Source organism: Cryptococcus neoformans, assembly GCF_000091045.1.
Source record: "Cryptococcus neoformans var. neoformans JEC21 chromosome 3 sequence".
Lineage (NCBI taxonomy): Eukaryota > Fungi > Basidiomycota > Tremellomycetes > Tremellales > Cryptococcaceae > Cryptococcus > Cryptococcus deneoformans.
In genome coordinates this window covers 1183701-1210788 of record NC_006685.1, presented here as the reverse complement: position 1 = coordinate 1210788, position 27088 = coordinate 1183701, and the positions used below count along the sequence as shown (strand labels likewise).

Below are 27088 nucleotides of genomic sequence, written 5' to 3'. Positions count from 1 at the left end.
TTTCATCGCACTCATATCCGGTTCGTAAATAGGGTTCTCTCCTCACTAAAAAACATTAGAAACACTCTATTTGGATAACTCGGCTTCATTTCGTCTTCGAACACGCGCCATGTTTGGTCTACGGATAGGGACGGCCACTCTCTCCGCGTCCCAAGCCGTTCGCTCAGCGAATTCGATGCCGACCTCCCGGAAGTTATCCACCCTGATTTCTACTTTTACCCCGAGATCCGCTCTAGTTTCGTCTATTGAGAGGCCTTCATTAGCCTCTAGCAAAGCAGTAAGGCAGAATCAATTGAGACTATTGTCATCTGCCACCATTACCCAAACTGCTGTTGACTCGCAGTTGGCTTCCCCGGTCGATTTGCCCCTAGAGCCCCTCCATGAACCTCTTTTACAGCCAGCCTCCACTTTTCTCGACCCGTTGATTCACCCCCTTTCCGAAGCACTTCTATCTATTCCTCATCCATTGGGATACGGGACGACCTTAATTCTTCTCACTGTTATTGTGCGTACGGCATTCACCTTGCCAGTTTCTCTTTGGCAGAAAAAAAGAGCAAAGAAGATGCAAAGTGTTGTTGCTCCTGAGATGAAGGTAATCAATGAGCAATTGGCGGAAACGGTTGCCAAAGAATGTAGAAAAAAAGGTGTGGGATACGCGGAGTACCTGATTGAGCTTAGACGGCAGGTCAGTTTTTCATCATGTGCTGAATTGTTATCGGTCTAATGGCTTGTGTTCAGCTTCGCAAGGCTCAAAAAGCTGTACATAAGAAACATAATATACATCCCTGGGTAACTACGTGGGCCCCGCTAGTCGCCCACATTCCCATTTTTGTAACCCTATCTCTTACCATTCGCCGTGCACTCGACCTTCCCGGTTCGCCCATGGCATCCGAGAGCTTTTTATGGCTTGACTCTTTGGGACAGGCAGATGGATATGGCATTTTACCTCTAGTGGGTATGGCTGTAGCATTCGGTAACGCGGAGGTGGTGGGTAGACGAGTGAAGGACGTGAGGGACGCTTTGGAAGGCAAAGTATCGAATGAGAAGAAGGCTGGGCTCTCTGCGACACCAGTGCCCCAATCCAGGCGTATACCCAAACCTGAAAGTCCTAAAGGTGATATTAATGCCCGTCCATCCCCCCTTTTTGCACGCTCGCCTCCCGCCAATACAGGGCCCACTTCTCATAATAACCAGACTCGAAGTTTGTCCACTTCCAATTCATTGAATGTTCAGCGCCAGGCCAGATGGAAAGCACCAACAAACTCATTAATCAAGGAAAAAGATGACGGTTTTGTGGAGGTTGGTCCCAATGACAAGCCACCTACTTTTTCTCTGGCCAGACAGGCAGAGTTCAGAAGGTCAATCTTCGCCAATATTTTGAGGTTCAGCGCTATTGGCTTTGCGATGATTGCTAGTCAAATGCCAAGCGTGAGTCTTAGCATCAAATGTATTGAAAGCTGATAGGATGCGTCCTCATAGGGGGTTGTGTTGTATTGGTTCACGTCGCTGTGTTACAGTTTCATACAAAACTTCTTCCTGACCGTTTTGCCTCAATTGCGTCTTGAAAAGCAAAGAAAAGAAGAAGCCGTCTCGAACTAGTTGAAATACAAATGTGTACATGCGTGATCATTCATCTGCAATGCATTTGCCCCTCATAATCCCCTCACCACCATTCTTTTTCACTAATCGTGATCTCCCATCTTATTACTTTGGTCCTTATGCCCCTCCCATTTGTCTTTTCCGTCCACAACGTCTGCAATCCGTTGCCCATAAAAGATGTGGCTTTGCACTCGTAGGGATTCAGGGACGCCAGCTTCGCCATCCCCTCGAGGGAATTCGAATAGTGGGGGGAAAGCCATAATCATGTTTCTCCCTTCATCCATGAATGGGGAACCGCACGAAGCACATGATATTTTGCGAGGAAGCGGGGTCGGTGATGAAGAAAGAGGGTGAAAATCAGAGGAGGCTGTCAAAAACCGAATATGATCGGGAGGCGTGTCAAGCCTTACCGAGCTCTTTGGAAAAATGGCAGCCTGCTGGTAAGGAGCTCCTGGATATGATTTAAACGCTGCTATGCTAGAAATCAAAGTACGGAAAAAAACTGACCATGGAGCTTTTGACAGTTTCCGCAGTGGCATGCTTTGACTTGTAAGGGGTCATTATTGTATACAAAAGCCACTGCATTTACGTCAATTGGCGAACGTTAGGTATACATCTATAGGCTGGTCTACCTTTGCCGCAGAAACAGCTTTGTCTCCATTTGGTTTTCCAGCCATCTCGACTCTCCCCCCATCGAAATGGCTCGTCTCGAGCCCATTGCGACATTGTTGAAAGACCGCGTTACTTGATAGTATCCTAAGTGAATGAAGTATGAGCAAGTATGGAAGGGAAAGGGAATATATAAATAGGAAGGAGGAGTAATGAAGAGGACGATGGCAGGCACGATCGATGAGAGGTGACATCGACAGGGTGTGCATGCGTGCGAGCGAGACCCGACGTCAGAGTACTGGAACAGAAAAGTGGAGGCAAGGGTCGGTCGGGCGTGATGGCTGCCGACGGAGTGTGGTGCTTCATGAACAACCACGTGGTTTACACGTGTCTCTCATACAGGGAATACCATCGTATCTCTATCATCATCATTAACATTTCTTTCCAGGTTACACCTTGCCCATCCTGGATTTCCCCCATCTTCTCCGGATCCCCTCGTACCAACTCACGCAATGTCAAATCCTCAACTCTCCTCAGACGAAATACAGAAACTTTGCTCTGATCTCGTATATCAAGTTGCATACTCCTTCTACGATGTGCCCTACATCATTATCCTCAAAATGCTCGTTCAGTATAACGTGTATGTTCCTGGAATTAACCATGCTCCGCTGCTACTGATATATAACAAGAATGACAGAAATCGATTTGGGTCAAAGGGTAGGGCTCTCTCCAAATGAGGTCAGGAAATACATGGGTACTCTTCACCTTCATCGGCTCGTAAAACGGCATGTCAACCGCGAAAAGCAAATTCTTCCCGAGTGGAAAAAATCTCAGCTCTCCACCCAAGCTATGCGTCAAAGTTATTCTTCTAACAAGCCTCCAATTGGTGATAGCCGTACCCGCGATGTCCATTACTGGTACCTTGACTACCGTGAATTCGCCAATGTCACAAAATATCGACTTGCAATGATGCGTAAAGGGATTGACGAGCGGATAAAGAGCGAAGTGGGCCAGAGGGGATACCAATGCCCCCAGGATGGGAGGGTGTATGACACGCTCGATGTGGGACATCTCTTTGATCCAACAACAAGCACATTCAGGTGTGAAGACTGCCAGGCGGAATTAATTGAACACGATCCCACAATAGACCAGGAGAACAATTCGTCACTCCAAGATATGATGCAACGATTCAACATCGCCACCGCACCCATAAGGGATGCGCTCAAGGCTGTTGAAGTGCTTACTCTCCCCAGCACCAACGTCATCGCATGGATCGCACAGAATGTCAAGACCGGCGTGGTCAGTGTGAATGGACAAGAGGGCGGAGAAGATAGCAAAAAGTTCGAAGTTGTCATTGGGGGGGAAGACGACGAGGCCAAAGAAAAACTCGCACAAGCGCAGAGAGAACAGAATGCTCTGCCGGAATGGTATACTCATTCTACTGTCACGGGCGATGCCACAACACTTGGGATCAACGATATAAACCAAAGAGCGAAAGTCGCCGAGAGAGCCAAACATGTCGGCGACCACGAAACGGAGGTTGGGGATCAGGCCCTTGCTGCCCACTATGAGCTTTTGGACGAAGAGGATGACGTTGAGGAAGTTGGAGTTGATATAAATGAAGGGGTTCAGCTGGATACTGTTGAGAGGAGAGATGAAGCGGAAGTGGAAGAGGTGCCCGCGGGAGAAAGTTTAGGAAAGACGGTCTTTGGTACAGTCTTTCTCTCTCGTGAAATGCGCTTGAAGCTGACCTTCGTCCAAGTTAATGGTCAAATGAAGAAGATAGAGGACGTCACGGAAGACGATCAGGAGCTGATGACTTCTGAAGAATACGAGGTAAATTCGGCTCTGTCTCCGGCGGATGTTTGGGCTAATTGGAACTTTTCGAGGCATACGCGCAAGCTATGTATGGCTGAAAAGGGAAGAATCCGTTTACCTATTTCGGATAGTATTATCAAATTCACACCGCGTGCCCATACGTGGCCTTCTTATCATTTTTGTATGCATGTATTTGTAACATCAAGCAGGCCGGCTGGAGGCAGGAAATTTCACCTCCACTGTCGACGAATATACCTTTGGCATAGAATGCAGCAATCACGCGATACAAGTACATAGGAGGGGACGTTCGCGAGTAATGTACGCGGCATATCGACATTTTAGACAGCTAAACAACTGGTCACCTGACATATCAGATCCCACCGATAATCCCCACACCCAATGTACCCGACATCAACTGCTCATCACAAATTTTACTTCGCTCCATTACTGCGACTCTCTCGGCTTCAGCATCAGCCAAACTCGCTGCAGCAAGTCTTTGAGCGGCTTGGAGGCGGAGAGTATTTTGAACAAGTGACGTGTAATGATGCATGTGTGACGCCAACTATTATTTGTCAGAAACAAGAATGTCTTAGGAAATAAGAAAACGCACTTCAGTCTCCCATGCTGAGCCTCCAAATCCGATCAAAACAGGGGGCAGCTCTGCCAGGATCCTTGCTTGTTCTTCCTTTGCTTTCCTCTCTGCCAGTTCCTCTTCGGCGACCACTGATTCCTCCACATTTGGAGACTCTTCTGCAGCCGGTGTCAAAATTCGTGGAAGCGGTGTTGTTGACACTGACGAAGATGGATGTGGTGCGGGTGCAGGCGATGAAGAGTCTCCTCGCCGATTAGCGGCCTGTCCATTATAAGAAGGTAAAGGTGCATAAGGGTTGAAGTTTGATGTCTGCTCAGATGTCGATATTGGGTGAGGCTGAGACAGCACATTCTTCCTCTCAGACCACGACAACCTCCCAGAACTGGGCCCAGTAGGAGGAGCATGGGCTCCAAATGTAGCAGTTGGTGTTTCAGGGGTCGTACTAGCGTGGAAGTCATTTTTTACGGTTGCTGTGGGCGTCGGGTTTGTACTGGACAGACCAGCAATGGGAGTTGCGTAGGGCACTCTTGGGGCAGCAGGACGTCCCCCGTAAAGATGGGCGAGTGCACGCGGACCTGTAGGCGGTACTAAACCGAGACGTTCAGAGCGAGGCCCGGTCGGGGGAGGACGTTTAGGGAAAGTAGAGACTGATGGAGTTGATAAAGGCTGAGTATGAGCTAAAGCTGGAGCAGGTTGTTGTGGGGTTGACAAGGTAGGAGGAAGTGAGGTTGGTGTTTGGGGGCGAGTGGGCCCGGATACGGATGTTCGTGACAGAGGTCGAGAATGGTCTATGGGCGACATTGGCTCGGGTGAAGTGAGGCGCTGCGGCTTCTCAGACATGGGAGAACGTGTATACCTGCTTCGTTCTGCGGGTGAAATTCCGCGTTTGATCGGAGAAAAGCGGGAAGAACGTGAGGGCGTCGAGGCACTTGATACGGATGGTGAACGACGGCGACGTATAGGGGAATATGGTGACGGCGATCGTCGTCGATAAAACCGATCCCTCTCTCTGTCCCGTTCTCTATCCCTCCAAGACTCCCTATCGAACCGTCTAAAAGGCGGTGGAGACCTTGACCGCCTTCGAGGCGGTGAGCGGGGAGGAGAACGCGGTCTCGGCGGCAAGCCTGAAATCGTAGGAGGCGCTACCACAGGCGACGTTATCTGCCCTTCTTCTGGTGTCCCTTCAGACCTGGCCTTCGTTGACCCTTCTATTGACTCTCGCGGTCGTTCGTCTCGCGGTCGTTCGTCTCTATCGATGAGCGAAATGCCTGGTCGGACAGGCAAAGGACTTCTTATTCGATCCCTATCATCTCTTTCCCTCATCCTTTCCGCGTCCCTGTCTCTCGCATACCAGCTTTGACGCCCTCCAAATCTAGAGCCTCTATCATAGTCCCTTTCTACATCCCTATCACGCCAGTCGCGGTCTCTTGGATCCCTGCGATCTCTATCGAAACCGGCGGGACCTCGATACCTAGAAGGTTCACCGCGGTAACGATAATCGTCTCTAGGATCGCGATCTCTAAAGCGTTGCGGGCTGTCTTCAATGAAGGGACGGCGAGGAAGACGTGGCGGTGGGGAGGGTGAGCGAGGCATTATATGATTGATGTTTTTATTTGAGGGAATGAAAAACACAACAGAGATTACCTTTGACGGACGAAAGAAGGATAAAATGAGCACTCGGCTACTAATGGGATTTGTGATTACGTACGCCCATGTGGACGGGCGGTGGAGGGTGTCCACTGTTCGTTTGGCAGGTGACCGCTGATACTCTATGGCCAGGATATATATACATGCGTATACAACATGATCCGACAGGTCGCACCGCCTTTTCACTACCCATATATCGAACGTCCTGATGCCCACCAAGTTGCCGCGTATTCATACCACAGGCTGGATAGGCCTAGGCGCTATGGGTGAGTGGCGAACTTAATGCGATGAAAGACCGTCAGACCGGCTACGACGTAGCAATATAGCCAACAGATTACTGATAAGCGTGCTAGGTCATCCCATGGCTTTGAATCTTTTTCTAAAAACACATCAGTTCTATCAAAAAGTTAGTCCTTCCGTAACGCCAACCTTCCTGTTCTGCGAGCATGAGGACTCCAGAGCAGAGTCTTTTATACGTGAATTAAGGAACCGCGGTGGTCAAGATCTAGCGAGCCGAGCTGAGCGAGTGGGGACTGGAAAAGAGTAGGTCTTTTGGCTTCTACCTTTTACAATAAATGGAACTTGACATAGGCAGGATGGTAATGGGTGCATCGAAGGTGTTTACGATGCTACCTTCAACACCCCAGGTTCAAGCGGTTTATCTCGACCAGGACAATGGCATACTGGCCGGCCTGGCCAAGTTGCCAATGGATACTCCTCCTTTGTCGGAAACCCTCCTGTTATCAGACACTTCACTACTATCAAACACGGTTACTCAAGAGGAGGGAGTTAAAAAGGAATCGCCATCAATGATCGATGCATCCACTCCTGCTACCCAGCCCATCCACGTCCACACAATGCTTGTTGACCAAACAACCCTCGACCCGACAGTCTCCCTCTCCATTTCGTCTCTCATTCATGATTCGACCTCTAGGGCAGCCTTGATGATTGACGCACCCGTATCAGGCGGCACAGTGGCGGCTGAAAGGGGTGAATTGACGATTATGTTCGGATCCCCTGCTCCTATAGCCACCCGTCTGGCAATGCCACTTCTTCAAATGATGGCAAGGGAGGGGGGTGTAATTGAGTGTGGAGGAAGCGGTACTGGCGTCGGCGTCAAGGTTTGCAACAAGTACGTATCTACCAAGAGGTCAATTTTTTGCAGAAGACTGAGTTCAGAAAAAGCCTTGTATTAGCTTCGAATCAAATAGCGCTATCGGAGGGTCTTGCCTTGGGACGTTCACTCAACATCGACATTGCTCTTCTTCAAAGCGTGATCAACACTTCCTCAGGTTCCTCTTGGTCATCCCGTGTTAATCCCCCTATCTCTTCGATTCCGGGGACCCCAGCTTCTCGCGGATATTCCGGTGGCTTCCAAACTCGTTTGATGCTTAAAGATGTGAACCTGGCCCTACAGGCGGCCAATAAACATAACCTTGCCACACCATTGACTTCGGCGTCGAAAAGCATATACGAGGCCATTTGTTCAGATGGGGATGGGGATTGGGCCAGCAAAGATTTCTCGTGGGTCAAATCAATGCTTGAAATTGACAAAACTGAGAGCTTTTTTAGTGTTGCGTATGAGTGGGTACAAAAGAAGCAACAAGAAGCTATGGACATGGCCTGGAAAGATGGGTTACCTTGAGCTGATAGGCAAAGGGAAATTTTTTTCGAAATTCATCCATGCTTTATCCCCTCTAGCTATCTATAGTATAGTGTAGAAAGTCATGTATTTAGATGACTACTGACTGCCTGGGAAGGTTGACTATCATAATGCCTCGGATTCAGTGACAGGCTAGGGATAGCTCTCCCAGATCCAGTAGCTCGACTCTCGACGTACTCTTGAGTCCTAATAACGACTTCTTGCCACTTTTCCTCCAGATGAGGGGGGATGTTAGGGACCATAGAGCTACTGTATCCAGAACATAGCATCATTTAACTTTGTCATTTCCAGCAGATAGGATGGGGAACTTACGTGACTTCTGTGGTGTTCGGCGAGGTCGTTGTAGCGTCTCGCTGAGAAACGCTGGTTTGAGTACTACTATCAGTGCTGGCTTCAGGCATCTTCAAGTCCTTAGTTGAACTTTTATTGCAGAACTTATTTGATGCTAAAATGAAAATCAATCGGCCCACCTTTAAATACACTTCATCTGAGCCCAAGATGTTATCGACGAAGCGCCATATCTCATACTTTCGTCACAATGTTACTTCTACCCGAGCTCCAGGCCTTCGCTCCTATACCCGCTGTCATATCCAGTGAGTCAAGCAGGTCTGGTAACGACATCGTTGTACTATTGAAAGTCCTCGAGGCGGTCAAAGGAGACGTGCTGATAATCTGCAGCGAAGAATGACCTGCATATTTCGTTCCATTTCAAGCCATTGTGGTGTCAACGGACGACAGAGGTGAAGTCGGAGAGTAATCATGCACTTCGTTTCGCTTGCAGTTCCGCTGAAGGGAAGGAAAATGCGTAGGCGAATGATTTTAGACCCTGATGTGCGAGAAGAACAAAACGTCTGCTCAGAAGAATCACGCATGCCGAGTCTGATTGACGTGCGCGGAAAAAGAAAGGTAAGGAGGAGGACAGAAATGCTTCCGGTAAATAAACCGCGTTGCCGGCTGTGTGCGACTGCATGATAGCCGGTGCGACGGTGGGAGGATGCGCGCATGTGCGAAAGTAACAGTGACTTGACAGCCACCGATGGACGGACGATGGACGATGTCTATTATGTTTGGACAGTAAACGACAAATGCCTAGTTGTCCACCCAACCAATATACCAGCAGAACCATAGACAAACTCACCCATGCCATCCTCCCACATAGTTCCACTAACCAAAGACACCCTCCGCTCCCGTTTTAAATTCATCCTCAATTCGTATCTCCAACATCGCCCGATATTCCAACGTGCATTCACAGCTGCATTTGTGATATACTGTCTTATCAGTACCTACGGATCTCTCACTGGTAGGGGTGCCAAAGGAGCTCCTGGAGGAAAAGGAAATGGAAAAAGAGATAAAGGTTGGTCTATGCCGGTTGAGGGTGCCGTCCCCAATGCTTATAAGGAAAAACAGGTGCCAAGCATGGTATTACGGGGTCCATCAAAGATCCACTATTCCATGTTCGTTTGAAGCGACTTATTAGGATTGTTATACCTAGTCTGAAAAGTAAAGAGGCCGCCATGCTGGCGCTGCACTCGGCTTTTTTGGTCGGCAGGACGGGGTTGAGTCTATATGTGGCTGACCTTGATGGAAGGTAAATGGATCTATATTAACTAATCCTACCTGGACCAGGAAGCTAAATCGTAGAGTTACAGAATAGTTTCTTCTCTTGTCACTGCCAACCCGCATGCGTTCCTTATGAACATAGCAAGGTGGTTACTAGTCGCTATTCCGGCAACTTACACCAATTCAATGTTGGAATATCTTCAGTCCGAATTGGGCCTTGCTTATCGTACAAGGTGATTCTTCTTCACCTCTCCAAAGACCTCTCCTCTGATGGCATTTCCAGGTTGACCAAGTACGCTCTGACCATGTACCTTGACCCGCCCGGAGTCGAAAGTGGTGGCGACAAGGATGGCGAGCAATTATTCTACAAACTTGCAAATCTTGATGACAGGATAAAGAATGCAGACCAATATTTGGCAGAAGATATTCAGCAGCTTAGTAGCAAGCTGGCTGAGATATACTCAAACATTGCCAAGCCTGTGCTAGATGTCATGTAAGTCTGCAGATTTTGAGCAAGGCCGAGGAGGACTAATGGAGTATAGACTTTACAACTATCAACTATCCAGGAATGTTGGTGCAGAAAGCCTTGTACTCTTGACTATCCTTGTACAAACTAGTGCTACTCTCTGTGAGTCCGCTATCTGCTTTTCATCATCATGCGTGCACCGTCTGATTTTGTCTCCAGTGCGGGCCATTACTCCACCGTTTGGCGCTTATACAGCTCATGAAGGTCGGTGACTTTTAACACAGTCTTTCACATTGGCTAATCTTGCACTACATTTCCAGCCAAACTTGAGGGCGAACTCCGTTTTACCCATTCCCGTTTGCTTGAATCAGCTGAGGAAGTAGCTTTGTATCATGGTGAGGAGTTCGAAAAGAATGTTATTGAAAGGGGCTATTTTGCGCTTGTCAAGCACATCAATCGCATTCTAAAGATTCGCGTGGGTCACGGAATGGCGGAAGAAGGTGTCATCAAATGGTTGTGGGGCAGTCTGGGACTGTGCATTTGCGCGATACCTGTATTTGGAGGAAGTGCTTTGGGTATGAAGGAAGGAGATCTGGGAAGTAGAACTGAGGGTCAGTATCCCAATCTTGGTTACCTCTCAATGTGCTGATGAATGGCAGGCTTTGTAACGAACCGAAGATTGCTATTATCCTCAAGTGATGCCTTTGGAAGAGTTATGTATAGCTACAAGGTGAGCAGGACAAAACAGTTGAAGAATTGTCATACTCATTAATGATCAGGACATGGCAGAGCTAGCTGGGTATACCTCTAGAGTGTCAGAGCTTTTCGAAACAATGGAACACGCGAAAAAAGGGGAGTACCAAAAGAAGCTTGTGAGCAGTGTTAGCACTGAGAATAATGCCAAAAGTACGTGGGTGCTCCTAGAATCAGAGTCACTGAAAAGCGTCCTGATTACTAACATCTGTCAGTTCTGCAAGGTAGAGGCAAGATTATAGAATCAGATGAGATCGAGTTTGATCAAGTCCCCCTTATCAGTCCGAATGGAGACGTCTTAGTCAAGTCTATGTCATTCCACGTTAAGCCTGGTGTAAGCCGTTCTTATAATCTAGTTCGTTAAGCACTTGGAACTAATGCGGTCACTAGAAACACCTCCTAGTAATCGGTCCAAATGGTTGCGGGAAAAGCAGTTTATTCAGGATCCTTGGTGGCCTTTGGCCTGTTTATGGTAAGGGTCGGTTGTAACCAGTGTGGCTGAATGCTAACATCATTCAGGGGGAACGGTCTACAAGCCCCCTTCGAACCAGTTCACTTATATTCCGCAAAGGCCGTACCTTTGCACCGGTACACTTCGTGACCAGATAATCTACCCCCACAGTCACGCTGATATGCTGTCCCATGGAAAATCTGATGAGGATCTTTCAAAGATCCTTGAAGTAGTAGAGATGGCTGGAATTATTGAAAGAGAAGGAGGGTGGGACGCTGTGAGAGAATGGAGGGACACTCTGAGTGGTGGAGACAAACAGAGGATCGCCATGGCCCGGTTGTTTTATCATAAGCCAAAGGTGAAGTCTGTTCAGCAAAAGTTTCAAAGCATTCGCTGATCTGAATCGTTCAGTACGCAATTCTGGACGAATGCACCAGCGCGGTGACACTCGAGATTGAAAAGACCATGTATGATCATGCCACCTGTACGTCTTTCCATTTTCTGGTGACAACTGTCAATTGAACCCCTTGTAGCCCTGGGTATCACTCTAATGACGGTATCCCATCGACCCTCCCTTTGGAAGTTCCACACCATGGTTCTTGAATATGATGGACAAGGCGGGTACACGTTTACTCATCTTGATGCCGAAAAACGACTGGCATTGCAAGAAGAAAAGCAAGAGCTGGAACACAAACTCCTGAGCGTCCCCAAATTGAAAGATAGGTTGGAAGAATTGAAGATGATCAAAGAGCAAAGAGAATTCACGAGTGGTATTTAAGAGCGAATCCGTTATGTACTGCTGTATTGTTAGATGTATTAATATTTTTCCTAAGATTTCGTCATCATAGCCATGGGGCAGTATGGCTTTAGATTGCACCTTCATTCCCCCTCACACCTCATTCATGTATCTATATTGACATGGACCCATGTATTGTCTATATTGATATGGACCGAATGGGGTCATTTACAATAAAGGTTCCACGTCGATCTCCAAAGCGGAACAAGGTCTGATCAACTCAAAGTTGTCAAGTACACTGGGGTGCAGGATACCCAAAGAGCCAATATCGATATCCCTCTCCCATGAGGATCCCTTCTCCGCGTGCAAAGCTGCCTTGAGGTCAGAAGTAAACGATTGAATGGGATTGGATGGAGGAGCTGAGGGGGTGGGTTCAGAAGGCTGGACAGTAGGTTTGGGTCGATAGAAAACGTGAGCCGCCCTGCCAGGGAGATACGTAGGATCTGTGCAGAGTTAGTGCATGACAGTTGAGGAGTTCATAAAGAGGTCACTCACCATCTGCAGAAGCAATATAGTACCCGTAGTTTCCCTCATTTTCCTTCCTTTCCAAGAGAGGAACTCCTAAAATCTGCATCACCCTGTCCAACAATCCATGAGCGACCTCAAAGCCGGCCTTTCTGTCCATATAGACCGCACAAAGCCTTCTGTAGTTCCTAGCCTGCCTTTCCTCGGTGGAGTCCTGGATGGCAACGTCGGAAACTTCGAAAATCTTCATGGGCAAAGGCAAAGCCTTGTTTTCGCGAGCAGTTTTAAGCATACCGGGCAAGAGGGAAGTACGGACGACCTGGTACTCGAGTGACTTTGGGTTGGCAAGGTGGACAGCGTAGTGACCAGGATCAGGACGGTTGAGCCAGGCGAAGTTTTCGTCGTGAGAGCACTACAAAGCATTGGTAAAGTTATTCTTTTATAGTCCTGAAACTTACCAAAATCAAAGGCAAAGCCTCAACCCAGCCAGCCATCGCACATTCCTTTCTGATGATATCGCCCAATTTATTCACAGGGAAAGCCTTAGCCACAGTATTCGTAGTCGGCATCTCTCTCGGCAATTTGTTGAAGCCGTAGGCAATCGCCGCGTCTTCCATGATGTCACATTCGTGTAGAATGTCTGGCCTGGTGCAAGGAACAAGAACGTCGAGGAGATCCTCGTTTGAAGGCGACGGGGTGGCAGAGAGAGACATACGGGTAAGGAGCGTGCAAATCTCCTGGCGGGACAAGGCAAGACCGGTAGCGGCATTGATGTAAGAGGAAGAAGCTGTGGTGGCACGTGGTTCCAGAGGCGGAGTTATGTGGGAAGTGCCGTCAGGCATGTGGACTCTGACAGGCTCGATACTGAATACAGTTAAAACATGGTCCTCAGAATTGAAAAGAACGCACTAGAAAGGAACTCTGCAGTACTCAGCAAACATGGCGCAAACCATATTAATGACAATGTCACTTCAAATCATCAGCCTCATCTTCATCAATCCCACTGGAAAGCTTACAGTTTGGTCTTGTCAGTGGCGGTTGTGTCAATGAAGATGTTGGTTGTCTTGCCAGGTACGATCTTAGAGCCTGCTCATCATGAGTACAATGTTCACTAAGGTCGATGATGTGACTTACGCTGAGAATTAATGATAGGGGGCATGGATAATACTCGGTCCTTGCTGTCGTAGATGATGGGATACGCTGGGGCATCCCTAATGAGGTGCAAGTGCTTGGCGAGATGTCTATCGGCCTAAGGAGCATATGAAATCCGTAAGTGACCTCGCATGTTTCGCGCGTCAGTTCAAATCGTACCTCGTATATGGTCATCAATTCCTCGGCAGTGTGCTCCGTATCCCTGTTAAGTGGTGCAAACTTGATTTGTTTAGGGTCCTTGCACATGTATCTGAAAGGTCCCTCGATAGTGTCCAAATCATGCGTGCCGATAGCAACGAACTTCCTCATTCGACAAAGGTTTTGGTGAAGCTTGTCTTGAAGATCAATGAAAGATTCGTATTCGAGTTGGTTCATGGGTCGGGCAAGACGAAGAACGGCTGAGGCAAAGTAGGGTCGAAGGGGAGCAGTCTACAATTGAATCGGTTAAATCAGCTATTTTGTCCACTGGACTGGATCAACATACAGAAGCTTCGACATAAACTTCTTGCAATTTCTCGGGGATATCGAGCTTGTAGCTGGGGGGTATATCCTTTTGCAAGAAGATCCTCAAGGCCCTAGCGAGGCCTTCAATACAGAGCAAGTCGTATCGATTGGCTGGAATCTCAATCTTGAGCTGAGGGGGTGGAGTAGGAAGTCCTCTTTTACGAGCTTCTTCGACTTGAATGGTGGTCTATAGGTTTTCAGTGACGGTTAGAGCCCGTGAATCAGTGACGATTGGAGGAATGTATGACATACGTCCTCGTCGAGTTCAATACCAAACTCGAAACATAGTTCATCAAACTCTTCGTGGGCTACATGTATTATTGAGTGGCGTGCAAGTAAGCGTGTAATAAACACTCACAGTACTCCTTCTCCAACCGCCTATAGAGCTCGGCCTTGTCGACGGTGATGGTAGGCTACGGAGGAATTTGAGCGCCTTCTTCGAAAATCATTCCTACATGATACTTACCATGGTATATGTTCTTCTGTACGATTTTTTGGAAGGAAGGCAGAAGAGGCAAATGGACAATGTATAAGAGATGAGATTCACCGACACTTTTCGGAGTGAGTCTTGTTTCGATATATTGCTACTCGAATGCAGCTTGTGTTACGTAATCAACATTTTCAAGTCAAAACATATCACTTGTACTGTAATACGGCAGTATGGTTTTTGCGTGGCTCCGCTCCAAGCAATGGTACACATCCCTAAGAGGCGAGGGAACCTGCAAAACACCAAATCCGCCATAGCTCATCAGAGAAATTGGGCATCGCACCCCTTGTATCTCGCCCAACCACAATGGCAATCAAGTCTGCCTCAGAACTCAAAATGGTTCCTGGTCCAGTGTTCATTTTGGCATTGCAGAGTTGACCATACAACAGTATTCACTTCAGGTTGATATCCGGATCCAAATGCATACGTCTAAACTCCAGACGTGTCATGCCTCTTCGTGCGCTTTGCCCGTGACACGCCTCCTGTCACGTATCCCCACCTCGCACCCTTTAACACTCTATTCCTTGAGACTGTAACCAACCAAGTTGCGCCTACCAACAATCTCGCCAATTTTGAAGATACCGTACGCCTCAAGAGCCTATACAATGGTCGCTCTTTAGCATTTCAAACACGAATAATAGAAGAATGTCCGATGATCGGCTCTACTCACGGCAACACCCAAACCAGCCCAAGCACCAGTCTTCAAGACATTCTTCCAGTAACCACCGTTGGAAGCTTTGGCGTAGATCTCAGAGTAGGCGCGAGCCCATGTGGCAAGGTCGAGAGGGGGAGAAAGCTTCTCGGCTTGCCAGACTTGACGACAGATGGAAGCAAAGACCTTTGAGTTGTAGACGACGGGTTCACGGTAGCCTGAAGCCGAATTTAGCTCCTATCTTTATATCTCCAGCATTACACACGCACCACCAAGAGCACCACCAATCTTCTCCCCGACGGGGCCAGCAGCTTTCTTCAAGGTCGCAGCAGTCTGGGCATAGGCCTTCTGGGCGTTTTCGACGGCCTTCTGGACGTTGGGGTTCGCCTGCGGGCTGGAGCTGCTGGAATTGAGGCGACGACCGAGGGTACGAGCTGGGCGGAAAAGCTGGGGCCGCATTTTTGAAGATGTATGGTTGAAGATGGATTCGTTGTATACGGATGATTATGCAGGAGAACGCCGGGAGAAGCTCGTCGGCGAATCTCGGTGTTATGGAGATGTGGCTCCACGTCCGCCCTCCACATATTCCATCTCCTCTTTCCGCCAGGTTCCACTGTATATCATATATCTCTACATCCTATTTCCATCTCAATCCCATCTCCCGTCTCCACAACAACAATGAACAACCCAGCCGTCTCAAACCTCATCCTCTCTCTCGGCGCCATGCAGGGTACGTCCAGTTTGAACAGCGTGAAGAACCACAGCTCACATAATGCAGTCGCTCGAAAGATCCCCATGGAAGACCCACAGGTCGTAAACTACCTTCGTATCGGTTACGTTTCTGCTCAGCTCATATCGCTTGCCATATACTACTTCATTACTCTCAAGGTGAGTCTCTCGTGGGCGATATGTGGCGACATCCATTGACAGTCGGATAGATTAGGAAGAAGAACGACTTGACGGTCTTGAAATATGTCAATCCGGCTTCCCCTATGGTCTGTCGCCTATTCACTAATATTCATCCCAGTAATTCTGACTTTAAATGCATAGAACCCTGATGCCAAGCCTGAACTTGTGCAAACTACTGTCAAAGACTACGACCTTGCTGAAACTGGCAAGGCTATCAGGAGCTTACTCATCGTTTGTCCTTTTATGCCCTATACCCACCTGTCACTGACAATTCCGCTCAGAGCGTCGCCATTATGACCTTCCTTGTGAGTAGCATCTACCAGCTTTGAATTTGTCCATGCTGACTTTACATATAGCACGGCTACATGAAGTACACTCAACCCCTCTTCATTCAATCCATCATGGGTCTCAAGGGCGCCCTCGAGTCCAACCCTGCCAAACTTCACCTTTGGAACAAGAAGGCCGAGGGTGACCTCGCCCGACCTTTCAAGTCCTCTGGCGGCATGTTTGAGAGCCTTACAGGTAAAGCTTCCGGCCCCCAGACGGATGCTGCCTCTATCAAAGAGGCCGAGAAGGCTGGCAAGGCCGAGTAATGGGATCGACTAGAAGTTGTCATAGATGTTGCGGAGACTTGCAGGGGAGAACACAAAAAATTGTGTGATGAGTACTTATGTATGCATGCAAACCGGGCGGATGTGTTGTTTATGCATTCGTAATAGTACAGCATCTATGTACGGACATCATTCATCATTCATGGCAAGTGCATCATACAGAAATCAAATCTGATTCAAGACCTAAGGATTATATGTTTGCCCTTGCCCTTCCATCACATCTTTTAATGCATAACTCCCCTTTCTCCCGCCCATCATCATGGGCCATTCCGATACGGATGAACTGCTTGACATTTCTCGAGGTCTTTGTCTAGGCGAAGAGGCGGGGGGTGAAAATGTCATGGAACCGGCTGCAGGACCACGAGGAGGTGAGAATATAGGAGGCGAATCGAGGGAAAGGGATGATAGTGTTCGGTGGGGCTGGTGATCTGATGTACCAGTCTGAGACGGTTGGCCTTGAGAAGCTTCTTTGAGAAGGAACTCGACAAACAAGTTGCTGAAAGACTGTTCGAGCAACTTAGCTACACAATGCCGCAAACTCATGGGCTGATTGACTTACTTCGTTCATTGCAGCCTCTTCTTCGGCACTTTTTTCAGTTTCTTTGCCCTTGCTCGCGCTCGCCTTTCCTTTACTTCCTCCTCCAGCGGCAGCTTGACGTTGCAACCCAGCTTTTTCACGCTCGGCATCGTCCCATGAAAGGATGGTGGCCAGTAAAGATAGCATTTCGAAACGCTTAGGGTCACCCCGAGATGTCATAAGGAATGAGAGGAGGATATTTGTCACCAAGCGCCTAAATGAAAGTAAGAAAAAGCCGACGACAATGAAGAAGTGACGAAAACCCACCGGTCAACATTGTTATCAGATTGGTTCTTCCGTAACCTTCTCAACGCCTCTTTCAGATGCTCATTGCTCACCACAGCTGAAAGATGTCAGGTTTTTGGCTGTTATGTTCGCGCGCTATCAACTTACTATCATGTCGTAGTTTTCCAATAATCTGATTCTTGTCCTTCAGTTCCTTTTCGAGAGCGGAGGACTTGCTAGCATCAGAAGAAACCTCGGACAATCGAGTTTCGGCATTGGCAGCACGGAGCTTGAATTCTGAAAGGGATTCTGCTGCTGTGCGGAGCTGCGTTTCAAGTTCAACAGTTGCCCGTTGTATTTCTGAATCTTTCGCTATGCGGCTTGTTAGTATTATCCACCTTGCAAAATTAACCTTTTACAAGGGACTCACCCGCTTGAAACTCGCTGAGCACCTCTTGCAAATTATCTCCCCTCTCCTTCTCCTTATCCCTTTCTTCGGCGAGTTTTTCCAAAGCACTGCACATATCTTGTTCCCTTCTCTCGAATACCCTCAAGTCGTCCTCTAATGTCTCCCTACGCTCTCTTTCCCTCCCAGCTTCTACTTCCCATTCTTCCCTCTCCAATCTCAATCTCTCCATTTCACCTCGCAATTCTCTCATTTCACGTGTGAGAGAGAGCACGTCTGATGAAGAAGAGTCGCTCTGAGAGCGAAGTTGAGCCAGCTGAGCAGAAAGGTGTGAAGATTCCTGGGAGAGGGATGACAGCTCGGATTTGAGTGTGTTGACAGTTTCGTGAAGCTCGCTATTCTCAGTAACGAGATTGTTGATCTGCGTCTCTCGTCGATCAAGCTCCTCCTGTATTCGACCGAAGCACGCATCAGTTTCTGCATATGGGCAAAAGAAAGAGAAGAGACACCCACGGCATCCTCTTTAAGCTTATCTCCAAGCGTCGTCCTCATCGCCGTTAATTTCCCAAGTAGACTTCTGTACTGATTTCCCAATGCCTCCTTTTCTTGCCTCATCGTTTCCAGATCGTCCTCAAGAATTCTTATCCGCTCATCCACCGGCACATCGTCCTGCTCTTCCTGCTCTTCCCCCCGAGATGGTCCAGAGGGCTCCTCATCCTTATGTTCATGATTTTGCTCTTGCGTCTGTTCTTCTCCTTCCTGCAGTGGTTTGGGCTCGATCGTCTCGTCGGCGGGCGGCGCCTGAGGAGCTGCCTCGTCCGGGACAGTGGGAGCACCATTCGGAAGGTTGGGAGCGCGCTGCGTGGAGTTGGAATTTGCAGCAGCGTTCGCCTTTGCGTTGGACTTGGACTTTCCCTTTTTGCTAGGCATTTGAAACACGGTATTTTGTGGAAAGAAATGTGGTGTGGAGGGCTGAATGTGGAAAGAGCAGAGTGGAGAAAGCTCAGCCAGCCGAGCCAGGAACTAATTGTTACAAGGTTTCATCCTCGCAGCCCAAATCCGGTACATCGATATTTCTTTCCCCTCTACTCCACCCCGCCGCCAGCTTCGTCGACGCCTCATTACCTGCCCATGCATGCTGGACTGCTACACAACGTATCAGACACCCTCACCGGAGTATGTTCTGCCTCAGCCATGCATAGCAGCCATCCCCAGGTTAACTCTGTCCTCCTCCAGCAGGCATAATTTTGGTTCCGCGCGCCGACGACTGGCCTGGCTTTGCATAACCTTGGGCCCTAGGCTCGACATCAAAGGTGATGCAGTTGGCAGAAGGGACGCCAGTGTTACTATAATTCCCTCTCCGGTGATCCCATCCGACAGGGTGGTTTAGCCATTACAAAACTGAAAGTACAGTTGGGCCACTATCAAATATGCGGCCGACAAGGTACCAGGATGCATTGCTAGGGAAAGTTTTGTTTCATACGTGAGATTACAAATCAAATGGAGCAGCCCAGCTGCAAAAGTAAAGGTGGAACAATAACAGGCCCTCGAGGCCTTACTAGGCTATTAAAGCCCACAGAGAAACAACACCTGTGAGTGTTATTCCGATTACAGGACCAAGATTCAAGGGCAACGACAAAGTCGCTGAGCTTTCGGCATGAGACATGACGGCGGAAGTATTAGTCTGGGATGTGGTAGCAGAAGCATCAGTCGCGGCAGAGGCGGCTCCATTGACTGCGGCGGATTTTTCTGTAGAAGACGCTGTGGTTGCAGGGGTACTGCTACGCGGTGGGGTTGAATGGTGAGTCACCAACAATATCAGTATAATTGATTGGACTTACCTGCTCGAATCTGAAGCAGATGGTGATTCCGTCCAAGCAGCATTGGCAGCACTGTGCCAACTGTCAAGAGCACTAGCGCTATCCGCATAGTTAGTTAACCCTTTTCTTGCACTGAATGACGCGACTTACAAAGGGGTGGAAGACATCGTACTGTCGTCGAGTCTGCTCTTGGTCATACGAGAGCTGGCTGACATTGAAGTGGACATGGGCGTAGCCGTGCTACTGTAGGTTGGGGAAACCGGTTATGTCAGCTATTATCACAATAAAGGCTGCTTTCTAACCGCGTCATGATTCACGACGCGTCTCTGGTTACGAAGGAACTTGGGTTTGCGACTCACGAGGGGAGAGTTCCAACGCCATTATATCCATTTGGACCAGTGATAACGACAGTATGTCCATCCTAACAATACAAGTCATCAGTTTTCCTGATGACTAGTCTCTCCGCAGAAAGAAAGATCGTACATACCTCGTCAATACGAGTCGCCAGTCGCTGCGCCAGGCAGAACTGAACAGACAAAAGAACAAAAAGGAACGTGAATAAGAAACGAGACATCGTGTTAATTGTCGAACTGAAGAAAAGAGAAGATGTGGGGGAATGGATATTTACGTAGACTAGCTACAAATTATAATGCGTGGGGAAAAGATAAAAGATAAAAAGTAAACAAAGAAGGATGGGGTCATGGGGCTTGGGATAATAGAGACGCGTCTTCTTGGTATTATCTTTATAGTTTGGCCCTTGGACCGGCATTCAGGGCCAGCGTGCGACTCTCGAGTGGAAACAGGGTGCGAGTTTTTGACACCGTTGGACCGAGGGATATGGGTGTGGTAGTGGGTGTGGTAGCGGGACTGGAGAATGGAAAGATGCATGTGTACTGCTCGGCAAGCACATAACAATTCTGCTGGCCAGCGACACCAACGAAGAATCTCCGCTCGTCGCAACGGTAATCTTATCAAGTTATCAGGCGCGTCTCCGACGACCGCCCGGCGGCGGGCGGCCGCAATTTTCGAGTCGCAGCATGAAATCCCCGTATAGTACGTGTAGCCGGTAATATCATCGTGACATCTCCTGCATATCAGACAATGTCAGATCCGATCAGCCTCATCACCGACTCCCTCACCTTGCCCAATGGTATCCGCGTACCCAACAGACTCGTAAAGGTAAGAAACGCCGTAGCCCAAGCTTTCTTTGGATCTAACCTCAGACACTTGCAGGCTGCTATGGCAGAGGGCATCGGTCTGGGTGGGGGACCCCCTCAGCCCAATCATCTACGGCTGTATGGTCGATGGGCCCAAGGCGGGTGGGGAATGGTCATTTCGGGTGAGTTTTCAGGTGCATGGTCAAGAGTCGTTTCTCATACGATTCAAGGAAATGTCCAAATCGATCCTAAGCACCTTGCTTCGCCGCACGACTTGACAATAACCCCATCTACGGCAGACCGGGTAGCGTATCGTCGTCTGGCATCGGTCGTCGCTTCAAATCTAGAGCCTCCTCTTCTTATAATGCAAATCTCCCATCCGGGCCTCCAGTCATCTTCGACCGTGAACTTTTCACGTTTGCCTTACCAACGCGCAATCGGGCCGTGCTCAGCTCGTCCAGACATGGATGGCGGCATAATGGGCTGGCTGTGGAGTCATGCCGTGTGGCCGAGAAAGAGTAAGGAGATAAACGACCCGGAGGACTGGCTGAGGATCGTGGACAAGTTTGTTGTGGGCGCAGTGCTGGCTGAAGAAGCAGGATGGGATGGAGTACAGGTGCATGCGGCCCACGGGTACCTGCTGGCAGAATACCTATCCCCGCTGGCAAGTCATCATGCAGCCAATGCTGTTAAAAGCCGCAACTGACAGACACTGATAGACAAACCCAAATCCTGTGCAACTGCCAGGTGCTCCTGATGATGTACCTGTACGCTTACACCTTCTCTATCTTGTCCTTGAGGGCATAAACCGGAAAACGTCCAAATCATTCATCAAGGCCGTCAAAGTGAACTGCTCTGATTTTGTTCAAGGGGGCGAGTCCGGTTCATGCGTTCTCAAGCTAGGCTGCATCTTGCTAACAGGATCTCAGGTCTCGACGAAATTCAGGCATCAGAATTGATCAAGACCATTGTATCATGGCAACTACTCGACATTATTGAAATATCTGGAGGAACATATACTCAACCAGCTTTTGCATATCCTGAAACTTTGTCGTCCCCATCCAAGCGCCAATCTCTCTTTTCACATTTCACGACGTCTCTTCTACCTCTACTTCCACCTCCCCCACAAGGTCCCGCTATACTCTTGACGGGGGGCCTGCATAATAGAGAGTTGATAGCTGCCTCACTGGCGGAGAGAGCGTGTGACATGGTTGGAATTGGGAGACCAGCCTGTCTCATTCCGGATTTGCCTCGACGTATCATTCTGAATCGTGCTATAGCCGATGACGAAGCTTTCTTTGGCACATACAGTATCCCTCACGCAAAGGTCGTCAAATTTCTTCTCGGGGGCCCGTCGACCGCCAAGGGAAAAGGCATACCGCTTGTGGGCGCAGGCGTGTCGACGTTGTGGCATACATGGCAAATGTGCCGGATAGGAAGAGGGGTCGAGCCAGACGGGGAGATGTCGTGGTTCAGGGGCCTGTTGGTGGAAGAAATATGGAAGGGCATGATTGTGCGTGGAGTCACATTGATGCTAAGCTGGAAAGGCAATGTATAGAAGCGGTAGCATATGACTACTTTAATAGAGATAGTACGGGTTGTTGTATTTTTAATGACTTTTAAGCATTCGTCGACACCCAATATACGTAGTACGTACTACTTCGTTGCAACGACGAAGAGATTGAGCGATCGGGTATTTTGTTGCCGCCTATCGGTTCACTTGTCTTTCCTTTTATTCATTCATCCACTCTTCACGCATATCTTTCACCGCCGTCCCAGCCATCTCCAAGTATGTCCAGCCGCAAGGGTAAGGCAAGAGCTGAGTCCCCGGATGAGCGCACACTCCTCCTGCCTGAGCCTTTCCGTCCGCGTTCTCAACCTGTACCTCCTGCCGAACAATCTCCTCCCCGCCGGGCTCGTGTGCGCTCAGTCCTTCTCACCGTCTCAATCGTCGCTGCTTCTCTCTTTCTATCAGCCCTTCTCTTTATAGCGCTACTCGCGGCCTCATTCAAGCCTTCACCTTCAGAACTGTCCGATCTTCCCCAGACCGCCTTCAAATACACATCGCCATCATCCATCTCCGTTGTCAATGTCACCGACGACGGTATCCTGGTCAACATATCACTATCATGTGGTATTGACGTTGATCGCGCACTGGGTATTCAGAACTTTTACCAAGAATCAGAACGGCAAAAGGCAGCTGAAAGAGGCGATCGTGGCATGGGTGCAGTTTGGTGGGAATCGCTGAGAAGGAAGAGTGCGAACTGGCTGATTGGGTCGCTGCAACGGAAGCAGATGTCGTTGGATATCTCCAAAGGGGTCTATATCTTTCCCGAAAACGACTCTTCTCCACCGCTGGGTCATATCGACTTGCTGGGACCACTGTCTATCCCGTTGGTGACCGGCGTTCCCCCCTACAGCCCGGATCATCCCGACTTATCCTGGCTCGAACCCATATCCTTCACAGCGTTCGTCAAACCAATGGCATCAAGTGGTGAAATATGGAACTTTATTCACCAGGGGTGGCTGCACGGTGGTTTGAACGTGGCCGTGGGGGCTGAAAGCATCCAAACGGGTTTAGGAGATGGGGAAGAAAGGTGGTGGGGGCGATGGGTGGCCATGAAGGAAAATGATGTCAGTCTGCAGATGGAACTACCTAGTAAGTGAATCGTCTAGTAAATTTTTCTCATGCGTCACGTCAGTTCCCCATCCCTTCTTCTTCTATTAAAGTCCTGTACACATCTGCAAACGCGCGTGATGGGACTGACGACTGGCTGAGCAGTTCCGCAGTTACCTGGTCTGCCTCGTCCTGGACATCCCTTTGACCTGTCTGCCCTTGTGTCCCTCCAAAACTACTCTTTGTCAAACGCGGATGATCGAAGTCTGGTTATCAACGCCATGGCTACAATACCCAACTTTATTCGCCACCTCGACTTCGTGCAAAATGGCAACTTTACCGTCCCGTTCGGTTTACCATTTGCGTTATCGTTACCATCGTCTGAAGACGATGTCAGAATGGCTACAGTCATTTTACAACCCGTGACTGTTGGACAGGAAAAGATGATTGAGCTCAGGATGTCTGGAACTGTCATTGCCGATCTCGATAGGACTACTGGTGGTAACGATACTTCGCCCTTGTCGGCATTTCTCCAAAACTACCTGCACGGTCGTCCTTCACCCATTATCGTCCGGGGCCTTTCCCATTACCCCAACTCTTCATTCTTCCCGGTAGCACCTCGATGGCTCCTCTCGACTCTCCCTTCTCTCTCACTCGACCTATCGTTTCCCGGTCCTTCTCCGCCCCCTCAAATAATCCGCTCGGTAACCATCGAAAGAATGACCATTGTGGAGAAGGAAGGAAAAATGAAAGCTGGCGGTATCATTGTGGCTGAAGTTGAGATGCCCAAGGATATGCGGGACGTGGATGTGGACGTGCGGGCCGTTAGACCGGACGTGTTGATTTACGACGGTCCTGCACCTGAGGACGATGTCTACCACAAAGGGGACGGAGAAAAAGATGAGTATCCGCCAAAAGCGTTTGGGCATATTCACCCGGCGAAATGGTTGCCTTCAACTACCACCCGCTCCTCTGACCCCTTCACACCACATCGATTCATAGTGCGCGCACCATTGTCCGACGTTGATCTTGACATATTGCCAGGGAGGGATAGCATTCTGTCGGGATTCGTGACCAAGATAATCTTCAAGGGTGGAGCATTAGCTGGTGTTGAAGGGGTGTCTGATGTGCAGGTTCAGGTGAAGGGTGTTAAGGGAGAGGTCGAAGTTGGGGATTTGCCGGTGAGAGGAGAATTCTGGGTAGGAAAGAAGAAAGCTTTATGATGGAATGTGGAATTGTTGTAATGGTGAATATACATAGATAAACATTGTTGGATGCTAGGTATAAATGCAAATGTTGTTATCATTATCATGATCGTTCTTGTTCCTTGACCCTAGTGACCTCTGTCTGCAGCCATTCTGCAGTTTCAGTGCTGACATTCCATCTCACATTGAGTGCTTTCAAACGAAAGTTGCTTTCTTTGTCCTCGCCGAAGCGATTCAGTGATAATGAAAGTGCAGCAAGAGCAAGGTAAGAGTGGTAAGGATCCGGATAGTCGTCTGGCTCCTTTCCGAAGCCGCCCAAAGGCGACTGCGCCGATAGAAGAAACGACTTATTGGCATCATGATCAATCAGGTCGTCTCGGCCCAAAACCTTTCCAGGCGTCAGCTGAACATTTGTTATTACAACATAAAGAATATGAAACGCTTACGGAAAGAGCCCCTCCACACCAGAATGAATAACAGACATCTTCGAGCTTCCCCGGTCGCCCTTGGAAGCCTCCCAGCTGTCTAGAGACCAGCCACCGCAAGGTATCAGTTTGAAAGATTCGGTCGTTCAAAGGTGATGGGGATTTATCAAAGTCGGACATGAGGGAAAGGGCTACCAGAGAGCAATAGGTCGTCCCGCCTAAAAGCATATTGAGTTGAGACACAATTTGTCGAAGCAAAGGAGTTTTGACTTACCCTGGGCCTCAATCCCTCCAGGTCTGGAAGCGTAGCCGCCCTCCCAGGTCTTTCACTCGTCAGTGTCTGTGTAGTCTCCCGACAGTTGATACTTACTCTGCATGTCCGGATCCAGTCCTTCAGTTTAGGCATATTTATGCCCGAAGGGTCCTGTATTATGTGGGATATAACACTTGCTATGTAGGCCATGCGAGCGTCAGACTGAAAGCCTTCCAAAAGGTATGGTTCGGCCTGAAGAGGCGAGAACCTTTATCCGTACGTCAATCCCTCTCGGCAACTCCACAGATTGAGCAGCACGTACGATCCATCTTCTGCTTGACATGACTTTAGAAAGCATAATAGTCCAGGAATGTTCAGTCGATCTAACGGTGCTCTAAGAAGAGCTAGACACAAGAGGGCGGTATAAGTTGAAGGGAGATGAGCCGGCGATGTGGTGGGGTTCTGGTGGTTTCCAGTCAGCTATGGAATCTAGAAGAGAGTATGCACCTCACTGGCGTGTCCATGTATGTGGCCCCCTTGAACCCTCCGGACGCTGTTTGTACGATGCCAGATGTCAGCCGTGCACTTCTCGCTGTGAAGGGGCCAGCTTGCAAACTTGAAGAGACCATATCCATTCGGCCCATTCTGCACGCTGCCTTTCTGTTGTTTTCTCTCCCAAAGCATTCAAGACGTCAAGGGCACATAAGCAAAAGTAGGCGATGGTCACACTTGTATGGGCCGAGACGTCAGTTGCTGCGGGTATTATAGTCCACGGCGTTTGCGTACCGATTTGAATCGTGTCCTTCGGCAGCTGTAGGAAGGGCCGCGAGGCAACGCACAAAGTAGTTGACATGTGCGTTGCGCTTGAAGGTGGCCTGGTGTGGGTGCATGGTGAGAGGCCCGCTGTCGCTGCCGTTGTTGTCGTCGCTACCGTTGTGGTCGTTGTCATCGTATAACGCTACGCGCGTATTTATTTGTCCACTGCATTACACTCTCCGCCATCACCTCTCGCCCCATACATGCCACACCCACATACATCCATCGCACCATACCCACAGCCAGGAGACAGCTCTCCACACAAAACACAATCGCAAGACTCCCTCGCTCTCCAAACCCCTAGCAGCTCGGGAAGCACTTCCACGAACTCGCTCCAGCTCCTTGACAATGATCTAGACGACCCCGACGACGAACTCGACCTGGACTTGGACGATATGGATCTCGATGAAGAGGAGTCGGATGCGCGGGTAGACGAGCCGCTGGTAAGAGGGAGAGGGGGCAGACGACGGGGCAGGAGGTACAAGGAGGAGGCGACGGAGCGAGGGCTGCTCGAGGTGAGTGCGTTGCATGTCGAGCTTGGCTGGCGCTGACAGTACGATGCAGCTCATACCGTCGCTTATTCTATCTCATCCTCTACCACTCCTGCCATTGCTGGCACTACTACCATACAACTTCTTACCCGCCGGCGTGGTATTCTTTGTCCCCGTCATCTGTATCCTCGCACTGCTGTCTGTCTGCGCCCATATTGTCATTGTGTATCTTGCATGGTGCGCAAATCATCCTATTGTCTACTCTGGCTAATGTATGGTGATATATAGGTATCTCAAGGTACCCTCGTTCGAAGATGTTTTCGCAAATGTCACTGGCAAATACGGAAAGTATGGACTTTGGG

At 49.1% G+C, this 27088-nt stretch overlaps 15 protein-coding genes across 15 annotated transcripts in view; 8 read left to right on the top strand and 7 right to left on the bottom strand.

Moving 5' to 3' along the window:
• On the top strand, window positions 1–2146 carry CNC03900 (cytochrome c oxidase biogenesis-related protein, putative). The gene is made up of 3 exons (XM_569627.2): window positions 1–685; window positions 739–1428; window positions 1480–2146. Exons 1-3 carry the CDS (start codon window positions 110–112, stop codon window positions 1597–1599), a joined length of 1386 nt encoding a protein of 461 aa, XP_569627.1. The 5' UTR covers window positions 1–109; the 3' UTR covers window positions 1600–2146.
• On the bottom strand, window positions 1623–2404 carry CNC03895 (hypothetical protein). The gene is made up of 3 exons (XM_024658435.1): window positions 2232–2404; window positions 2107–2178; window positions 1623–2050 (listed from the first exon to the last, which is right to left on the bottom strand). The coding sequence occupies exons 1-3, from the start codon at window positions 2323–2325 to the stop codon at window positions 1683–1685; spliced, it is 534 nt and encodes a 177-aa protein (XP_024514293.1). The 5' UTR covers window positions 2326–2404; the 3' UTR covers window positions 1623–1682.
• Window positions 2405–2672: 268 nt separating this feature from the next.
• On the top strand, window positions 2673–4216 carry CNC03890 (transcription initiation factor TFIIE alpha subunit, putative). Its single transcript, XM_569626.2, has 4 exons — window positions 2673–2848; window positions 2898–3919; window positions 3971–4044; window positions 4098–4216. The coding sequence occupies exons 1-4, from the start codon at window positions 2721–2723 to the stop codon at window positions 4122–4124; spliced, it is 1251 nt and encodes a 416-aa protein (XP_569626.1). The 5' UTR covers window positions 2673–2720; the 3' UTR covers window positions 4125–4216.
• Window positions 4217–6251, bottom strand: CNC03880 (hypothetical protein). The gene is made up of 2 exons (XM_569625.2): window positions 4637–6251; window positions 4217–4588 (listed from the first exon to the last, which is right to left on the bottom strand). The coding sequence occupies exons 1-2, from the start codon at window positions 6209–6211 to the stop codon at window positions 4397–4399; spliced, it is 1767 nt and encodes a 588-aa protein (XP_569625.1). The 5' UTR covers window positions 6212–6251; the 3' UTR covers window positions 4217–4396.
• Window positions 6252–6428: 177 nt separating this feature from the next.
• Window positions 6429–7963, top strand: CNC03870 (conserved hypothetical protein). Its single transcript, XM_024656791.1, has 5 exons — window positions 6429–6531; window positions 6619–6808; window positions 6861–7397; window positions 7451–7789; window positions 7838–7963. The coding sequence occupies exons 1-5, from the start codon at window positions 6474–6476 to the stop codon at window positions 7908–7910; spliced, it is 1197 nt and encodes a 398-aa protein (XP_024512566.1). The 5' UTR covers window positions 6429–6473; the 3' UTR covers window positions 7911–7963.
• Window positions 7964–8994: 1031 nt separating this feature from the next.
• On the top strand, window positions 8995–11968 carry CNC03860 (adrenoleukodystrophy protein, putative). The gene is made up of 14 exons (XM_569624.2): window positions 8995–9282; window positions 9336–9516; window positions 9578–9721; window positions 9772–9981; window positions 10031–10116; window positions 10174–10218; window positions 10275–10565; window positions 10614–10684; window positions 10734–10860; window positions 10923–11041; window positions 11098–11179; window positions 11227–11516; window positions 11570–11642; window positions 11692–11968. The coding sequence occupies exons 1-14, from the start codon at window positions 9069–9071 to the stop codon at window positions 11934–11936; spliced, it is 2178 nt and encodes a 725-aa protein (XP_569624.1). The 5' UTR covers window positions 8995–9068; the 3' UTR covers window positions 11937–11968.
• Window positions 11733–14624, bottom strand: CNC03850 (phenylalanyl-tRNA synthetase beta chain, putative). The gene is made up of 11 exons (XM_569623.2): window positions 14542–14624; window positions 14434–14488; window positions 14328–14383; window positions 14056–14262; window positions 13731–14000; window positions 13554–13668; window positions 13436–13505; window positions 13329–13388; window positions 12878–13283; window positions 12450–12831; window positions 11733–12397 (listed from the first exon to the last, which is right to left on the bottom strand). The coding sequence occupies exons 1-11, from the start codon at window positions 14542–14544 to the stop codon at window positions 12123–12125; spliced, it is 1899 nt and encodes a 632-aa protein (XP_569623.1). The 5' UTR covers window positions 14545–14624; the 3' UTR covers window positions 11733–12122.
• A 348-nt stretch (window positions 14625–14972) lies between these two features.
• CNC03840 (hypothetical protein) lies at window positions 14973–15679 on the bottom strand. The gene is made up of 3 exons (XM_569622.2): window positions 15484–15679; window positions 15233–15432; window positions 14973–15160 (listed from the first exon to the last, which is right to left on the bottom strand). The coding sequence occupies exons 1-3, from the start codon at window positions 15671–15673 to the stop codon at window positions 15080–15082; spliced, it is 471 nt and encodes a 156-aa protein (XP_569622.1). The 5' UTR covers window positions 15674–15679; the 3' UTR covers window positions 14973–15079.
• A 170-nt stretch (window positions 15680–15849) lies between these two features.
• On the top strand, window positions 15850–17150 carry CNC03830 (inorganic phosphate transporter pho88, putative). Its single transcript, XM_024656790.1, has 7 exons — window positions 15850–15944; window positions 15993–16102; window positions 16153–16209; window positions 16265–16354; window positions 16405–16428; window positions 16480–16854; window positions 16923–17150. Exons 1-6 carry the CDS (start codon window positions 15893–15895, stop codon window positions 16714–16716), a joined length of 570 nt encoding a protein of 189 aa, XP_024512426.1. The 5' UTR covers window positions 15850–15892; the 3' UTR covers window positions 16717–16854; window positions 16923–17150.
• CNC03820 (ER to Golgi transport-related protein, putative) lies at window positions 16788–18925 on the bottom strand. The gene is made up of 6 exons (XM_569620.2): window positions 18456–18925; window positions 17967–18390; window positions 17705–17908; window positions 17579–17654; window positions 17294–17525; window positions 16788–17238 (listed from the first exon to the last, which is right to left on the bottom strand). Exons 1-6 carry the CDS (start codon window positions 18870–18872, stop codon window positions 16918–16920), a joined length of 1674 nt encoding a protein of 557 aa, XP_569620.1. The 5' UTR covers window positions 18873–18925; the 3' UTR covers window positions 16788–16917.
• Window positions 18926–19379: 454 nt separating this feature from the next.
• On the bottom strand, window positions 19380–20449 carry CNC03810 (hypothetical protein). The gene is made up of 5 exons (XM_569619.2): window positions 20250–20449; window positions 20122–20183; window positions 19913–20005; window positions 19784–19861; window positions 19380–19723 (listed from the first exon to the last, which is right to left on the bottom strand). The coding sequence occupies exons 1-5, from the start codon at window positions 20334–20336 to the stop codon at window positions 19501–19503; spliced, it is 543 nt and encodes a 180-aa protein (XP_569619.1). The 5' UTR covers window positions 20337–20449; the 3' UTR covers window positions 19380–19500.
• A 264-nt stretch (window positions 20450–20713) lies between these two features.
• On the top strand, window positions 20714–22610 carry CNC03800 (conserved hypothetical protein). Its single transcript, XM_024656789.1, has 5 exons — window positions 20714–20941; window positions 20996–21101; window positions 21150–21583; window positions 21639–21792; window positions 21849–22610. Exons 1-5 carry the CDS (start codon window positions 20864–20866, stop codon window positions 22475–22477), a joined length of 1401 nt encoding a protein of 466 aa, XP_024512567.1. The 5' UTR covers window positions 20714–20863; the 3' UTR covers window positions 22478–22610.
• A 12-nt stretch (window positions 22611–22622) lies between these two features.
• Window positions 22623–24812, top strand: CNC03790 (expressed protein). The gene is made up of 2 exons (XM_569618.2): window positions 22623–23578; window positions 23702–24812. The coding sequence occupies exons 1-2, from the start codon at window positions 22711–22713 to the stop codon at window positions 24757–24759; spliced, it is 1926 nt and encodes a 641-aa protein (XP_569618.1). The 5' UTR covers window positions 22623–22710; the 3' UTR covers window positions 24760–24812.
• On the bottom strand, window positions 24471–26353 carry CNC03780 (conserved hypothetical protein). The gene is made up of 8 exons (XM_024656788.1): window positions 26206–26353; window positions 26032–26147; window positions 25932–25972; window positions 25742–25881; window positions 25537–25687; window positions 25441–25489; window positions 25188–25384; window positions 24471–25129 (listed from the first exon to the last, which is right to left on the bottom strand). The coding sequence occupies exons 1-8, from the start codon at window positions 26307–26309 to the stop codon at window positions 24845–24847; spliced, it is 1083 nt and encodes a 360-aa protein (XP_024512425.1). The 5' UTR covers window positions 26310–26353; the 3' UTR covers window positions 24471–24844.
• Window positions 26056–27088, top strand: part of CNC03770 (expressed protein) — a 2533-nt gene continuing 1500 nt past the window's right edge. The window contains exons 1-3 of the mRNA XM_569614.2: window positions 26056–26750; window positions 26800–26963; window positions 27015–27088. The exon at window positions 27015–27088 is cut by the window's right edge and continues 57 nt beyond it. Coding sequence (XP_569614.1) covers window positions 26439–26750; window positions 26800–26963; window positions 27015–27088 — 550 coding nt within the window. The 5' untranslated portion in view covers window positions 26056–26438. The remainder of the gene's footprint in view (window positions 26751–26799; window positions 26964–27014) is intronic.